The sequence below is a fragment of the Manduca sexta genome, chromosome 7, assembly GCF_014839805.1.
Source record: "Manduca sexta isolate Smith_Timp_Sample1 chromosome 7, JHU_Msex_v1.0, whole genome shotgun sequence".
Lineage (NCBI taxonomy): Eukaryota > Metazoa > Arthropoda > Insecta > Lepidoptera > Sphingidae > Manduca > Manduca sexta.
The window spans coordinates 10,857,200-10,875,968 of record NC_051121.1 but is presented as its reverse complement, the minus strand read 5'-3'; the positions used below and the strand labels follow the sequence as shown (position 1 = coordinate 10,875,968).

At 39.5% G+C, this 18,769-nt stretch overlaps 1 protein-coding gene across 1 annotated transcript in view; it reads left to right on the top strand.

The window, feature by feature from the left end:
- LOC115451748 (neuropeptides capa receptor) overlaps positions 1-18,769 on the top strand; it is a 73,064-nt gene that overhangs the window by 29,073 nt on the left and 25,222 nt on the right. The window contains exon 3 of the mRNA XM_030180123.2: positions 10,821-10,911. Coding sequence (XP_030035983.1) covers positions 10,821-10,911 — 91 coding nt within the window. The remainder of the gene's footprint in view (positions 1-10,820; positions 10,912-18,769) is intronic.

Sequence of the window (18,769 nt, the reverse complement as noted above, 5' to 3'; positions counted from 1 at the left end):
AAGGACTGAACGAGTTCTAGGCCTTATTTGGAGGCCACAAGAAGACAGGTTGGCATTCAACCTAGACTTAGCCCGCATACCGTCGAACCTACTGAGGCGAGAAGCACCCACGAAGAGAGAAGCATTGAAAATAGTAATGTCGTTGTTTGATCCTCTAGGGTTGGTGTCGCCGATAACTGTGCGGGCTAAACAGCTATTACAGGAGGTGTGGCGACGCGGCACCGATTGGGACGACCCGATCGACGACGAACTGTCCGCCGCCTGGGTGAACTGGCTCACCCATTTGAAGCAACTCAGCGGCGTAACAGTGCCGCGCTGCTATCCCGGCTACTCCCGAGCGAGAAAACTCCAACTCCACGTGTTCACCGACGCCAGCGAGTCAGCCTACGCGACCGCGCTCTACTGGCGCGCCGAGGACGACGACGGACGAGTCACAGTCACGTTACTGGCGGCCAAGGCAAAGGTAGCTCCACTCAAATTAACCTCCATACCACGGCTTGAACTACAGGCAGCTGTACTCGGCGCACGGATGGCTGCGAGTGTGACACAGGAGCACTCCAGGCAGCCAGAATCCACGACCTACTGGACCGACAGCAAGACAACACTGTGCTGGATCAGGACGGGAGCCAGGTCGTACAAGCCCTACGTAGCGCATCGAATCGCCGCGATAGAAGAACACACACAGGCGAATCAATGGAGATGGGTGCCTACGCGCTACAACGTTGCCGACGACGCTACGCGCGACGTTCCCGACAACTTCACGCGGGAACACAGGTGGTTCAACGGACCAGAGTTCCTCCGCGACCCACCCGAACTATGGCCTGCGGAGGAAACACAGCTGAGCACCGACACGGGTGAGGAAAGAGTGAACACTGTTACAGAGCGTCGGGAGAAACAGTACAAGGAGGTCCTGCCCGACGTGAATCGATTCTCAAATTGGAATCGCTACGTTAGAGCTGCCGCCCGCGTACTACAAGCAGTACAACGCTTCAAACAACGCGTCAACACGGTCCATTACAAGAGGACCAAGGCGGCCGCAAGCGAGAATCCGGATTGGAGGCGCAACGAAGCCGCGAAAAATGCGGCGAAACGAGTCGTACAAGCACCGGAGGAGCGATTTGTGACGCTCCCAGCCGAGTTGCAAGAAGAGGCCGAGCGCATAATCATAAAGGCGAGTCAGGAGGCCACCTTCGAGGAAGAACTACGCTCACTCGAAAAAGGAAAACCCGTATCAAAAGAAAGCAGGTTGTACGCTTTGAGTATAACATTTATTAACGAACTCATTTGCCTCGACAGCAGAATTTCAGCCGCCGCGGGAGTAAGCGCCGCAACCAAAGAACCCTCCGATCGTCGATGGCGAACATCGGGCGACGAAACTGTGGGTGGAACATGTCCACACACAACTCCACCATGCAGGCGTGGAGAGCGTCGTCAATTACTGTCGGCAGTACAAATGGGTCATTCGACTGCGCCCGACGGTCAAGGCGGTGGTCAGGAGCTGCGTCAAGTGCCGCCAGAGGGCAGCCACTCCACCGCAACCGATAACGGGAGACTTGCCTCCCTGTCGACTGGCGCATCATCACCGGCCGTTTACATACACCGGTTTGGACTATTTCGGCCCGCTCACAGTCACCGTGGGCCGGAGTAATCAAAAAAGGTATGTCGCTCTCTTCACATGCCTAACAGTGCGGGCGGTGCATCTCGAAGTGGTGCACTCCCTGAGCACACAAGGGGCGATCATGGCTCTGCGGCGCATGACAGCGCGCCGCGGGGGCCCCGCCGAGATCTGGTCCGACAACGGGACCAACTTCCACGGCGCAGAAAAGGAGCTGCGCAACACCCTCCTCGCTGGCGCCGAACAAGAGGCGTCGCGGAGGGCGATTAGATGGCGTTTCATCCCTCCGGGCGCACCATTCATGGGTGGCGCCTGGGAACGACTCGTGCGGTCGGTCAAGACCGCGCTGACGACGGTGCTTCACGAGCAGAGGCCACATGAAGAGACGCTGTCGACACTACTCGCCGAGGTGGAGTTCACAGTCAACAGCCGCCCACTGACTCATGTGTCGGTGAACCCCGAAGATCCGGAGGCCCTGACGCCTAACCACTTTCTGTTGGGCTGTCAGGGCCCACTCGCCGCACCTAAATTTCCAGCCGAACACGGCTACGGCACACATGCCGACCTTCGAGCGTCGCAGCAGCTGGCCGACGCGTTCTGGACCCGCTGGCTACGAGAGTACCTTCCCGAGCTCCGCAACCGGCGGGAGCCCCGCAGCAAGGGACCAGAGCTACACATCGGCGACATCGTGCGCATCGTGGACGGGACGCTCCCACGAAACACTTGGGTGCGTGGCCGCATCTGTGCTACGCATCCGGGACCTGACGGCGTGACGCGCACGGTGGACGTAGCTACGCAGGGAGGCGTGCTACGACGCCCCGTGAAGAAAATCGTCCTCCTGCACCCTGCGGCACCCGAGCGACGAGGCGGCGGCGACGAAGAGGCGGCGCCGCAATCGGCGGCGAGCACGTCCTGCACGTCTACATAATGTATCGCCCCCTGGACGCTGGGCGATACACGGCGGGAGAATGTGCAGGACGCACACACGAAAAAGAGCGAGACAGCGCATTCACGCATGCGCAGTAGGTGTGTCGAGCGAAACGACACACCAGAGAGGGACGGACAAGGCGCCCGCGCACGTGTGTGTGACTGTTTTTTAGTGGTACGTTATAAAGCGATCTCACGACCGAGATATTGAAGTGACAGTGTAGAAACTTTACATAGACATAGTTTTTGCTTTTGCCTACCCCATGCCGTAAACATGGGTATTGTATATAAGTTCATATCAAAGTAAATAGCGTTTTTAAGGCCTTTGTGCGTCGTCTGTAGACAATTTTCTTATGTTTTATTGTTATAACCTTTTTCGTATCGCACATAGGCGTATTATTTTTATGTATAGTTATAGGTAATTGATTTATCTATAAAACCGTGTAAATTTCGCATAGGGGACTCCAGAGGTCCAACTTTTATTTATAAAATAGTGATAGCTAGGAAGTGAAAATGAGGCTGCAAAAAGGCTCTATTTTTGGCGGCTCTCCCTACGGGATAGCCGGGTTATATATAAGCGAATGCAATTTTGGCATTCGACAGTTCGAGTTCCAGCAAGTTCAGTTCGAGTTAAGAAAAGGAAGAAAACAAGAAGCCCTGAAGTGTTCCAGCCAGGAAAAAACAGTGCAAGAAAAGGAGAGAGCGACGTGCATACTGCACCGCTCACGCCGCACTGCAAAACGTACGCCGCTACTGTGTGTCCGCCGGATCATTGTAACATTTTACGTGTGAATAGTGAATATACGTTATAAAAACCTCCCGGGCCTTATTAATTGGCATTGCCACTTCCCCTCACGCAATCCAGCACTCATTGTGGGGACGGAAAGGCGTCCTGTGCCGATCCTACGCCCCACACTTACCAACAGAAACCTCGGCTTTGTAATGCTATTAGGGCCAATGACAGCGCTGAGATTCAAGAACGGCACAAAAAACTCAATTTTAGTTAATTATATAATTTCTTTAAAAGTAATGTTGGTAAAAAGTATGTACTATACTAGCATAATATAAATACCTACCTTTCATAATATAAATCATTATATAATATAAAACGAAGTCCCCAGCCGCCACTGCCTATCTGAACGCAATAAATTCAAAAACTGCCGAATGGATTTCGATGAAACTTGTTATGAAGATAGTTTGAGACTCTGGGAAGGACATAGTACTTTAAGCCTAGGAAATTAAAGATGATGATGACCGGTCTTCCAGAAATCGTTTATCATCTGGGCCGATTATACATTAATCAGATACACGTTATCCATGAAATAAATTACAATATGGCTAAATACAAAAGTAAACAATTGAACTCCGATAGCATAAACATGAACCTAATTGATTTCTCGATGTTATTTACTAACAAAAACCATCGTAACATTCTTAAGCGAGTTAAATAAATAAATTTAAAAAAAGTATTTTGTACAGACTACTGACATTACTAATTTGTTTATGTTGCATGTTATCCAATGAATAATTTTATCTGACAATTTAAAATTAGCCCTGTAAGACATGCAAGCTATAGGCAAATTTGTCCACAGCTTGATTTAACTAATTCAAAAATCGTTCACATCTGAAATTCCCTATTGCGTTGGCTGTTATTCGGTTCGCTCTAGCTGATAAATGGCTTATTTCAATATACAAGGCAGTCATTGTCTCATACAATTATTGCGTAATCACCGTGATTATAAAAAAAGGAATCTATACTAATGTGGAATTTGTTGGAGATAATTTTGGAAATAGTTACTTAAAAGACTCCGAAACTTTTTTCACCAATAAACCTCAGGCAACAAAGAAAAATTTTCATTTTCATTTTATCATTTCACACAAATGGTACCGTCTGCAAAATGTAATGTCTAAAGAATCTATGTTGTTCAGATAAGAGAATCTTGGTTTCTTGGACTCAGTACGACCACGTAGATTTCTTAGTTACCTTATTTTTAAAGATACAACCAAATATGGAGAACGCATCACCAATGCCTGACAAACGCGCTGCTCGCGCGCACCTCGGTACGAGAAAGACTGTTGCAAACAGAGAATTTAATCCGGTTTACACAGGCTTATAGAATTCCGCGCGAAATCGAAATCAATGCATAATACAGACGCAGAATTGCATTAATTAATCCACGGTGGTCGTTATTAGTTCGTCGTAAATCGTGATACAAAATTAATTCAGTTTCATTTCACTATTGGCATGGGATTTAATTAGTTTGCGTATTTTCATTTAACTTTTCCTGTGCTACGGTTAGACGAACTTCCATTCGGAATAATTGACCACGAAATCAGCTTACACGTGTAAGCTGAATATCTAGGAATCAGGTTCAAATCAAATTAAAAATGGTCGCAGTTGTTATAACATTAGAGGTGATCTGGGACAAGAATCATCAAGATTTTTAGATTGGTCTCGTCTTCCTGGGCTAACTTATGCCTGCGTTAAAACTCACTACACACATTCACGCCTTTAATCCCCGATAGGATAGGCAGAAGCGCAGTTATTGCACCCACTCGCCGCGTTTATTCCATCCCATAACCTGATAGGGGTCGAGCTTATCCCCATATAGGGTATCAGTGACGAAGTATCCATAGAACCCAATTACTACCGGGTTCCCTTTTAGATTTATTTCACTGTCTTAGTGTTTGTTTTCTGTTAAAATGGCAGCGATATACCAAGGCGATTGCTTTTTTTGCATCGGGTTACCTTTTGAAAAATTTCACCCTTCGCCACTATAGGGTACAAATTCCAGACTCCGGGCTGAAACGAAAGTCGTGCCGCGCACGCAACTACGCCACCGAAGCAGTCACCTAGCCAGCATTCTTTTACTTCTTCATTTGTTCGGGGGAATAGTTAATAATTTGTATTGAAAGCTACACCATCTTAAATTATTTTATTAGTTTCTTCGTGATGATTTTCTGAAAAAAGTATAACATACTGTGTAAAATCATTTTGATGTTGAGTACTGTGAACATGCTAGTTCAAAGTAAACGAGTTTACGCCAATGTTTCAATGTTTTTTTATACGTGCATGACAAAGTGACGCCACTGCACCTGATGGTCTGGAGTGGGGTCCAATAGAATGTCGACTGACGAGAGATGATTACCCCTCGACAGTCGACACAATTATGCCGGCCTGTTGGAACTGGATATACACAGGAACAAGATATGAATTTTATATACAAAAAAAAGTTTTCCAAAACAGAATCACGTAAGACAGACTCAAATGTTCATGAATCAAAGTATAATTTGGCATGGATCCCGAACTAAGACTGCGACTGTTGTGTTATAAATATTAGTTTAGATTCAACATAACAAAAGGCAGAACTATATGCGACCCCTAAATAACTTCTAGTATTCATAACACTCAATGAATTATTGAGCAATTTACATCACATGTTTAATACCAACGCCTTCTTGTGGCGTATTCGCACCCATAATTCAGAGAGTCGTAACTTGGAAACAACACTTTACGAGAGAAGAAACTTCGCTTCTTATATTTGAGCTGAGAAAATCATTGTATTATTGTAGTGTTATTGCATTTTTTGATACATTTTTTTATAAATGGTTTGAATGGTCAGTATAAACACCGTCCAACACCTTGAATTAAAAAGTATTGTTTGGTATTCCACTCCGCTCGCCATCCTGAGACATCAGATTTCAAGTTTCACTATGCCTAGTAGTTACTGGCTACAAATATATTAATTTGCCAATTATTTTTTTCATTTTATATCTACCAGGGAATGTCTTTAAAATCTGGTTCGACCTCTACCACTTTAAACGTCAATTGCTTTCGAGAGCTAATCTCATTTATAGAAAGTTAAGATCTTACTGAATGTACCTATTTGAATTTGCTTACGCTTTGAATACAAATTACTAATTAATGATATTCGCGACCTTACTCTTTCTCGTATATTGCTTTTTATTACTAACTAGCGACCCGCCCCGGCTTCGCACGGGTGCAAAATTTCTCCACTATTTAATTGATGTTATTATACATATAACCCTTCCTCTTGAATCACTCTATCTATTAAAAAAAACCGCATCAAAATCCGTTGCGTAGTTTTAAAGATTTAAGCACACATAGGGACAGAGAAAGCGACTTTGTTTTATTCTATGTAGTGATGTAAAAATATAGGTATATAATATTCTAAAATTCTGGGAATATGAGTTACGTCTTTCTTGAATTAGGTGTGCAAATAATTCACATTTGTAATTGGGTTCTACATACAGTCAGTAATTTAATGCGTTTATTTCGTTTGAAATGTTTGTCTATTGAAGATCAACAAAAGGTAACCTGATAAGCGATCGTCACGAATTAACATCCACAATTTAGCGAAAATAATGAAGATTGGAACATTGGTTATTATATTTTGGCCCCCTTGTACTACAATAGGCCGGCTCTTTAAAATATTTATTAAAAGAAACAACACACACAATACACATCAATACCTGATAGATACAAGATTTCAAACAAAAACCGAAATGGTTGTTTAAATTACGAGCCGTGACAACATGCAAATAATACAAAATGAGTGTAAGGATAAAACAGATAATTATAATAGCAGAGACACAATGATTAATTATAAATTAACAAAGGAATCTAGTGATCAAGTATTGTAAGCCAGTGACTTTGTTTCTCAGTTTTCTTTTAATGCAATTGATTGATGAGACCGGCAAGACGCTCGCTGTTAGTAAGCCATACGACTATCTACAAACAAGTAACACCACGAATATGGAATTTCAAAGCACTGCGTGACACTGCCTACGTCACCCTGAAACAAAAATACAAAGAAAACATATAACAACTTCATCACCGAAGGGGCAGATAGAGATGCACCTAGAGCACTCACTTTTCGCCGACCATTATTCGTACCATAATATGACAGAGGCGTGCATCTATCGGCACGAATTTCTTACTCCGGGCTGACAAGCTTAAAATCAAAATCACTGCCCGACCCGTGATTCAAACCTAAGACCTCAGAGCGGACTCATATCGCTCACGCAATACTCCCCGAGGCAGTCAATTAGAAATAAGATAGTGAGCAAACGCCTTGATTTTTATTATTATTACACTAGCTATGTGGACCATTATGAGAGTTTTTATATAACTGTCTACTTCACGCAAATGGCAGTCCTATTCTCGCGGGTATTGTCCCACATACAACATATATGTTGTACAATAAGGCGGCTGTGTAATTTAATTTTGTTCGATAGACTATCTGGATGGAGCCTGCGGGACGCTGCGCAGTTATTGGCACTTCTTTTATTAGTTTAACATTACGATGTTGACGTCGGTACATCGCGAACACTCGTCTACAGAGCTATATATTTTAGAGAGTAAAATCTACGAGTACATTTTTGTCCTGGTCGGGTTGAGGTAGAAGAGTCGATACAACAGTGGTTCGTTAAAATTAAACTATTTTTCGGATTTTATCGCGGTTTTAATATTTTACTTTTTCTTCCGAGATTTCGAAGACTGCAGCCTTCATGGTCACAGGGTGGACTGAGGTGTTGTTCATCTGCAAAGTCAAAGATACAATATCTACCTACATTTTACAACTTTTTAAATTTTAGATGTTGGTGGTCCGATCTACGCAGAATGAGCTCAGTGTCTTGAAGTCGAAGTGGTTCGATTTTGGACTCTTTATTGAATACTGCGCGTTACATACTGACTACTGATTGAAGCCCTCCCCTGCAAACGGCCTTGAGGATTCGGTCTATAAATTTACAGCACACTAGTTGCGAAGAATATGTATAGTATTACGAATGGTTTCTTTAAAAATAAATTACAGGTCTTTTTGGACACACAACTACCAAAATATTCCTTATTCAACTGTCTATTTAAAAGCGTTTGTTGCGAATTAAAATGGTATATAATGGTTTATCACGTACCCTAGGAAAAAAAAGATTTTTTTACATGTTTGTGGGATAAAGAGGTCGGGCATACCGTGTCATCATTAGGTGTTCCGCAACTACGGCTTTGTGACTTTCTTTTGTTGGGATAAAATGCCTCCTATAAATATATATATATCCTCCTATAAATATATATATATATAGGGTGCCAGCAATATATATATATATATATATATATATATATATTGCTGGCACCCTATTACAAGGTCCAATGTCATTTTTTATTTATTGTAAAATATTCTAGTTGGTAAAAAAATAATGCATGGTTTCTCCTATATTCCTCTTTCGAGATTATTGGAACTTTTTTCCGAATTATGTGATATATAGAATTCAATTTGTGCAGAAAATATAACAAAACCTTGTAAGAAACCAGCGATATGTTGAAGTACACAGTTCTCGACTGAATCGTGTGAATAAGCGCTAAAACTCTCAAGAAGTTACGCATACGAAAGTTTTGGACTGCGCAGGCTCATTTAATGGTTTATTGCTGACAAGTTTTCTCAAACTTATTACGGATTAAGTTTCTGAGACTTATGTACTTTTTGGATTTCTTGCGTCTTTTGTTATAATGATAATCGGCTAAAGTCTAGACTCTAGGCTTGCGGGTTGTAGTACGACTTGTAAAGACTAACCCCCTTATTCATAGACGTTATTTATCTAAAGACGGAGCATTGCTGTGATAACAAGTCGGTTTCTCAGCTTTGTTTATTTGACAGCCAACTAGATTAAAGTTGTATCCCAATATTAGCCAATCACCATGCCGACAGCACTGAGAAACAGACTTGTTATCACAGCAATGCTCTGTCCTTAGATAAATAACGTCTATGAATAAGGGGGTGAGATCGCGGGTTCGCTAACAACAAAGCGATCCTGATTACTAACATACACTGTAATAATTGTATGACATCTTGTCATATAACAGCGAAATGACTAGTAAATACGCAGGTTTAAAAGGTTTCCTCCATTTCTAAAATTCTAAAAAGCATGCATTTGTTGGTAGGAGACGGAAACCATACCTTTGTTAATTTTTCTCTCTCTATCTCTCTATCTATCAACTAGGGGGTTTCAGCACTAAGCCAGTTTAAAAATAAAGCCATTAATAAGAAAATATTAATTATAATGCGTAGCTTATGATGCCACCCGCAAGTACCTGGATACCTCCCTGCCTACTCAATTAATTAGCCTCTGTATTCACGTGGATTGTTTTACGATATAACGTTATAAACAAGATTTATGTTTGTTTGTTTTCTGATTTCAAAATAATAACTGTTAACTACGCACTTTGAATACTTATATAACCTTTGTGTGTTATTTTGTAATGATTTCTTATGTTTTCGCGTGTGTTGGACAAACATTCTTACTTATAAACTTGTTTTAGCGTTAAAAGGTGATTAAGAATTGCTTAAATAGCATTCAAAATCATCACCGTTTTCCTAGTTTAAACCTTATTAATACGCAAGATGGCGGGTTTTGACTTACAACTGATCGAGTAAATTTATATTTTAAGTAAGCATAGCTTTGCGATTTTTTTATAAGTATTAGACTGAATATAGCCATTTTAATTGTCATCATATCTTTTTTTTTTAATTCGTATAACTGAGTGCCTTGGTGGCGTAGTTGCGGTAGATACAACTGCCGTGTTAAGGTCTCGGATTCGATGCTCAGATCGGGTTATGATATAGGGTTTTTCTGCTTAGTATAAGCCAGGATTCTGAAATGTATGACTAATATGGCGATAGATTCGCCTTCTATCATATCAAGGGAGGAAATACACATGGCGAAAATTGGGTGACAATATCGTTTATGTGTGTCATTTAAATATAACATTTTACTATCTAAGAAATTTAATAATAATTGTATACTGCCTTATTTCCCCCAAAACTATTATATCTCTACTAATCAGTGGCGAAGATTGAATTTTTTCAATGGTAAACCCGAGGTAATCAAAATTACTTTAGTTAACATATCGCAACCAATTTAACAGAAAACAAAACTTAGACAAACGTAAATAAACCTAAAAAGGAAGCCGGTAGGAATCGGTTTGTTTTCGCTTCGCCACTGCTACATATAATATACTTTTCTATGGCCATTATTTTTTTTTTTATCTTTTTTTTCCCCTACCAGGACAAGGGATATTATATTTCTTTATCATTATTTTTGGCGTCTTATTTTTTTATTTATATTTATGCTATAACCTATCTTATTTTAATTAACTTTAACAAACCTTATCTTACTTTTATTTATCTTATATTGCTAACACATTTTTTTATTTAATCATATGGCGGTTATTGGTACGATTATAGTCTTTCTCTGTTGCCAGGTCTGCCAAACGACCTCTCAGTGTCCTGGCACCAGTATCCCTACAGCCTGGGGCTGGTCTTCTGCAAGCTGCGAGCTCTCATATCTGAAGCGTGAGTATCTAATTCTGGTCTACCAGTTATCAGAGAACGTTTGGAAAGATTTTCCCAAGTGGTGCCGCAGGTGAAAAGAAAACAGCGCTTCCACACTTAGCACTAGAATATTTATTTCTTAGAACACTTTTACATTGAAACTCACTAGACACTACATTTCGCCTCCGATGCTCAAATAGAACTGTCTGACTGTGCCAGCAAGCCCAACATCACGTCTGTTTTAATACTACCCACTTTGACGTTAACATCAAATTGTGCACTTTTTTAAATTTAAGATCATAATTGAAAACTTAATGCGACACAAAATTTTAGGATTTGGTTTTAATATCTTAATTTTGTTTTAATATACCATAATATTCAGAAATCATGACACAGGCAAAAGCCATTCCTATTTTATAATATTGCAATGATGTATGGTATTGGACGTTTAAATTTTGACAGAAATTAACGTAGAAATAGCTGAGCGAACGAAAATATTTGTTACACATAATTTTATGAATAATCAAGCAAATTCCTGAAAAGTAATGGGTCATTTGGAGCGGCAAAGTTCAGCCAAGCGGAACGAAAGAAAAATATGTGTATTTATTTAAAATACCGCGGCATTTGAATATTATTGATAGCATCGTATGTTTCAGTTTGTGCACGACTAAAAGCCCTGCACTTGGTTCGCGTTCAGGGCCTTGTGAAAATTTCACCACGTAGAGTGCATTTTCACCGCCCTGGTGCACACAAATTGATTCAATTTACGTAAACTCAGTTTGTGCAATAATTTCTTTTGGAATACGTCGTTTTGAAGCATAATATAGAGGGGTGTCGCCCATCCTACTTATGCCGTGTTACCTCCATTCGCGTGAAACTCAGTCATCGGAATAAGAGTTTTATTATGCGTTAATAATCTGGAAAATGAAGTATGTAGTCTAACACTTGTTTTATTTTTTAATTTGGACGTGGCAGTCACCACTGCATCTGATGGTAAGTCGGATCGAGCCCAAATAGAGTGTCTACTGACGAGAGGTGATTACCCCTTGCCAGTCGACCTAATGCTGGTCAGTTTATCTGAGAGCCAAATTTCATCATATCAGCGGACTATGCAATATCTATGTACTTTTAATGTACAAAAAAACTACCTACAATCTAAAATCTTCGTAAACTATTAAGTTGGAGTCCTTGCTCGCAGTACGCTTGCATAATGGGCCGTTGCTGATAGTGTCAAAGATCAGTACCGGCATCGTAGCTGGATGCTTTTCTACAATCGTTAACGCTAATAGAAAACCACATAAATGTATGAAAATGACATAACTTATCGATAATTCTATCGCTAGGATACATACAATGGATATGTTATTCTCATAAATAACGTTACCGTAATTACATACAATTAACAAGTAACTATCGACTTTCGAGACTTTCGATTATCTCTATTAAAATTAATTGCCATATCTGAAAAAACGTTCCTAGATAACGAGTTATTGTTTGTTTATAAATTGATTTTTCTGCTGTAAAATGGTATACGTTTTCCCCATTAATATTTGTTGTCTAAAAATCCCTGCAGAACCGTCTTGCCGGTGACTGTCTTCCTTATATGACTAGCTATAAATGTTGTCGTTCTGCGTGCAATGGCGGCCTTAATTGATACGATACACAGGTCGGCAGATTTTTGCGGGACCTTTGTACCCAATTGCTTAAGGAGTATTTTTTCTTTTGTGTCCTTTGTAAGCGCAAGACTCTTGACGGTTGCCTCGTTCGTCTTCAACAAAAACCGCCAGTGGTTGAGTGAAAAAATTTTCATAGAGCTAAAATCAGACTACATTCCGGGATGAAAGAAAGCCTATACGATAATCTAAGATAAGCTATACATATATGTAAGTTATTATGCTTGCTGTAGTTTACTGTAGGTAGAGAAACACAGCTATCTTCTGCCGATATACTGCTATATGTGAAAATAATGTAATGTGTGTTCTCTGTTGTAAACTCTCAAAATAAATATATAATTTTACTAGATGTAGTCTAATGACCAAAATTGAACCGTCGAGTTTAATATATTAGTAACACATGCATACATTTTTATTTTTCTGCATTCCTGTATATATGAACATTAATCATGTCTAATCTCACACTCCCTCGTGCGCACAATGTGTTAAAAAAGGTGTATGTTTTTTCTTCTTGTATTAATATTGATAATATTACTTAGTTGTGTAAATACAGTAAAAAGGATGAAATTTTCCATAAGAGAACTCGACACAAAGTATACGTACTTATATGCATAATTGCAGTCTGCAAATTGTTCTAATGATAATTAGATTTTACATAAATTACGAAAAGAAAAAATAAAGCCGGCAAGAATCGGGTTATATGGACCTTTCGCCATTACTAAATAAGTAACAAATGGAATTAAAGCCAAAACTTATCTAGAGCCTCATCTTATGTTACGAAAATTTAGTTTAATAATAACGAAATACAAGAATTTTGGAACAATAAGACAATAATTTGTAATAACAAAACGTAAGGATCTGCTTACCCGAGAATTATAAGCTTAATTAGCTAAGAGAAATTTCGACGCGTGTCGAGACATTCAAGTTGTTCATAAATTACGTGCCGAGCGTGCCAGATACCGACTGCGTTTAACTACGCGTAGACAACTGTTTTTATATCATGGTATAGGAATATGACCTTAAATATTTTATATTTCTTTGAATGACGAGACGAGTTTGCCGTTCGCCCGATGGTAAGCGATACGACCGCCCATAAACAGTAGAGACACCATCTAACACCTTGAATTACAAAGCATTGTTTTGAATTCCACTGCGTTCGTCATCATGAGACATGAGATGTTATTAGGGCCATAGTTACACTGGCTACAATGTTCAAACCGGAGCACAACAGTGACTACACATTGCTACTTGGCGGCAAAAATAGACATTGCGGTGGTACCTACCCAAGCGGACTCTCACATATAAAAGACCCACCACCAGTAATCACTGATTAATGCGGTTTCTTTTTTATCTAGCCTGAAGTGACTACACATCTACAGTTTTTTTCTGTCCTGGCAGAATGACCAGATTTAATAAGAACATTCTACGGTAAAATGACTTCATCTGATGCGAAACGAAACTCAAGGAAAATGGGTAAGATATGTTGTAGCCCGCAACCACCTACTCAATTATGCCGGCCTGCCTAATTACTACAATCTTCTTTTGCCCTATATTTCCAGTGGACGGTCTGCCCTATACATTTTTACAAGTACATTACATAAAAGATTTGGTTTAGTTTTACGATTAGCCTACCTGGGCCAAGTGTAAAATCATGTCATTTAAACGTACTCGCAGTGTTGCCTGACCTAGGAATTAACCTAGGACTTCGAGGCTCATAGCCTTTTAGTCAGCCGTTAAATCAAAGAGGCAAAGTTATATATTTCATACAGTGAACGTAAATAATTTGGAGCTCACCAGATGTTGCATTATGCGGGGAAAAAGATGAGCTGATGTTATCTGTGAAACTGCGTGAAGCGTCAGTTAACCAGCTAACACCGCGTTGTCCTGGTATCAAAAATCTTGTGGTGGTGGTATGATGCTCTTTGCCACCATTTCGCAAAGTTGACTAAGTTTAATGCTAAGACTTCTATATATTTGCTTAGGTATAAGTCACGTTTCGGGCAATTCTAATTATTCAGTTTAAAGTACATCGTTACAGACGGGCAGGAATGCAGGCAATGCCTTTGAGTTTTGAGTGTATTCCAGCATTCCTAAATGGAATAGTTCCGAAATCCTCAACAATCTTCACCAAGTTTGGAGACCGTATCTTTGTAAATAAATTCACGACATAATATAATATAATATCAACCCTGTATTATATACTGTCCCACTGCTGAGCACGGGTCTCCTCTACCACTGAGAGGGATTAGGCCTTAGTCCACCACGTTGGCCTAGTGCGCATTGGTCGACTTCACACACCTTCAAAAGTCCTATAGAGAACATCTCAGGTATGCAGGTTCCCACACGATGTTTTCCTTCACCGTTAAAGCAAGCGATAATTCACAAAGAATACACATATTTTTTTTAGAAAAATAAGAGCTGTGTGCCTTTGGGATTTGAACCTGCGGACATTCGTTTCGGCAGTCCGTTCCACAACCAACTAGCCTATCGCCGCGACTATAAACTATATAAAAGCCAATATTTACTTGTGGTACCAATATGTTGGTCTGAATATTTTTTTTCTTGCCAAAACTCCGTTTCTGTAATATTGAAACATACCAGAAAAGTGGTTGATGCTTCGACTCGGTATTAAATGAATGAATACATTTTATTGCACACCACACAGCAAAATAAACAAAATTATGATTATTGAAGTGAAATGGCGCGTATTGGAGGATGCCTATGTCCAACAATGGACTAAAATATAGGATGATGATAAGTGGTATTACAGCAAATGGAAGGAAACAGTAACCACTATTCCATATAAACATAGTTTCACGGCTCTTTTCCTCTTCAGGTATAAGAACCGGTGTCATAAAATCAATATTTTGACCCACGTAATTAGTGAGCCGAAAAACCGCTTCTTTACTCCACCTTAGGATTTAATCCGAGACCTTTGCTTGTCATTCATATTGTACTACATCACCACGGTAATACCAGGAAAGAAGTTAATCGACAAAAGGATTTTTTAACACACTAAAATTTTCCAATAACTCCCGCGCTATCCTTGGTGAGAGTCCTATGCCTGAGTAAATATTTAATTTCATAAGTATCTACAATTGAACGTGTAACTATAAGAGCGGAGGTATTTGAATAGTTACCGGTGGTGTATACATCGGTCATTAGGGCTGGTGGGGGTGAGTGGGGACAAGGCTCTTACACGTGCCACTGACCTGTTCCGTGCAACAGATACGCCGTACATTATCATTTAAATGAATAATTAACGTGTCATTGTATTAGTTGGGGAATGATGATTTGCCTTTCCTCGCTTTAAAGTTGTTTTAAAATTATGAGTTTAATCTTCCTGTTGTTTGCGATAATTCGTCTACAGAATTGTTTGTTTCTAACACGAAAGAACAGTGTCCAAGTAATTTCGATAAGTATCTGGTGTACTTGTGGATTTTCTTCTTGTTTTATATTAGGGCTGCCACTATTTTATCAGTGATTTTGCCAATGTCGAGTAATAGAAAATACAATAAAAAGAGACTTAAAATTCGGGTAATCCAATTTCAATTTGTTGTGATTGGCAAGCAAAGAACTCCGTCTTCTTTGCTTGTTTTATATTATGGCTGCCACCGTTTATTTATCGGTGATTTTGCCAAAGTCGAGTAATAATAGCAGATACAAAAGGGACTATAAAATCAGATCGCCATTTTCGGTAAATTCAAAAAACTTCTTATGGATATTGTATATTGACTGAACAGTTCTGTAATGCATCATGATGGCACGCGTAGTTGTAGAAAATAAATTGTGTAATATACGCTTTATTTGAGACAACCTTTGCGTTCGGTTCTATTAAAAAAGAAAAACTTTATTCGGCCAACAGTGGCGGTGTTTGTTTTCTCTGTGAAAACCGACATAACGAACGTACTATTTTTGCTTTGCTAATGATATTCAAAGACATCTTAAAACAAATAGAAAAGAGAAGAATATTTTATTTCATCAACATAAAATTTTCTTTGCATGTCATATTTTGACGTCTCCTTTTAAGCTATTCCTTTGCTTTTATCAGGAGTCTTCCCTCTTTTAAATTTATCACTATAATTATAAGCGTAGTACTATTGATTTTACTAATTTATATAGAGTAATTACACAAAAAAAAGAGGCAATAAAAATTCTATATATTCTATGTTCTATATGTGTATAAATATAATACATACAAGAATTTGAGTGTGTAAGTACTAAAAATTAGTGTGTATGTGTGCGAAAACAAAAACGCATTACAACTGTATTCCTGAAGGGATAGGCACAAATGCAACCAGGGCACCCGCTTTGTTTGTGTTCTGTCGCATGATGTGATATAGGGCGAGTCTATAGCTATAAGAGACACAGATTCCAGATTCCGCGATGATACTGAGCAGCAAAACTTAATATCACTCTGCTCGACCCGAGACCTCAGAACAATGTACCCTATAGAAATCTCTTCAATCTTAATTTATTCGAAACCTGTAACCAATCAATGACATTGCTTTGTAATTTCAACTTCTAGTGTACCGTGCTTGTCGGCTAGAAGCTGCTTATCATCTTACGAAAGGGCGAGTTACTAGCCCGATTCGACAACATTTAAATAAAAACTAGACGGAATAAAATGTAGGTTGTCTGACGGATCTAATTTCACTTAATATTATACTTAATATGACACGAACTTAGAAGGCAGTATTCAATTTTAGAATCAAATATTTTGAGTAAGTTTATAACATTTTGTATACCACGCTGGAGTTGTTTACCTACATTATTGCCTCGTAAAAGAAAATTACTGATCCCACAGCGCTGGGTCTGAGCATGTTTTCATTTTGCGGTAAAAATACAGTTCATCTTAATCTAGCAGTATAAAAGCAAACCTTTTAGGAGTGAGGGTAAACGATTTCTTCCTAATGTTACTAGACCAGGAGCCTTAGTCTCTGGTAGTGAACACTCGTAACGTGGCCGTGTTACTTATTTATTTATCAATCAAGTATCACAAAAGGAAACTGGAAATATACTAAGAGGCATGAATGAAAAAAAAAAACAAAACAATTATCAAGAAAAAACTACTTATATCCTACATTATAGGAGCTGCTTTTTAAGAAAAATGCTTAAGTTAAGTAACAAATCACTTAAAAATCAACATTTTTTGTAAATGATGTGACTATTATCGACAAATATGTCGGCATGTTTCTTGTGCGTTCCATCGCGTGATGCGATAGGTCATGAGTCCATAGCCATAAAGAACACAAATTCTATTCCCCGGGCTAATGCTGAGAAGAAAACTCAATATCACTGCCCTGGAATACGAACCTAGGACTTGACAGTGGTGGACGACCACTGTCAAGTCGAACGAAGTACGAACTGCGCACGCAATATGAGGCTGTGTTTGGTTTTGCCTTCAAAATTATTGTAAGAAAATTCGGGCTTTATTAATAATCACTTTATATGTTATAGTAAACAATATTTTGTCTCGCTTCTGCTGGCGTTCAATGTCAGTCAACAGATAAAGACAAAATACTGAATTGCAAACGAATAAAGTGTTTATTACTAAAGCAATTAAACATAAACACCGATTAATAACAACTATTACTATGAGGAAAATTATAATTACCCTCCTACAGCGATCGTTTAATTGGCTTCGAATTTCGACCTAGTTTTCTACCATACACAAGGAATGCAACAATATTGTCCGTACATTGATTAAATCGGTGTTTCTAGACAATAGATGTTTCAGTAAATGCCCTGTACAGCTTCAAGTGCCGGTGGAACATGGAGTATCGGCGTCTCTTTATATGCAAAGGGTTGGAGTGCTACTGCTAGCGAAGGCATTAGCGGTGTTAGGAGATTTTTTATTTTGTCACGGTTGACACGGCTTAAAGCCGCAGTTATTCTAAATACATAATGCACTCTAATTATTTCCGGCCAGTAGTAGCCTCCAACTTCAGTTGTGTTAGAGGTTTCTCGAAATTAAACCCCTGTCAGGTCCTCTTGCGAGATAAATTAATCTATTGATAATCCAGGACTTTGCCTATTTGTGTGTCAAATGTTATCCAAGTCCGTTCAGTAGTTTCTGCGTTTATTTGTGTAAAATATTAAAATATTTTCGCTACTTATTGAAACGACTTAGGATCGTTTACTCATATCTAGATTACTGTCCTAGATATTCGCATGCACTTATCAGTGTCTAAAACGTGTACTAT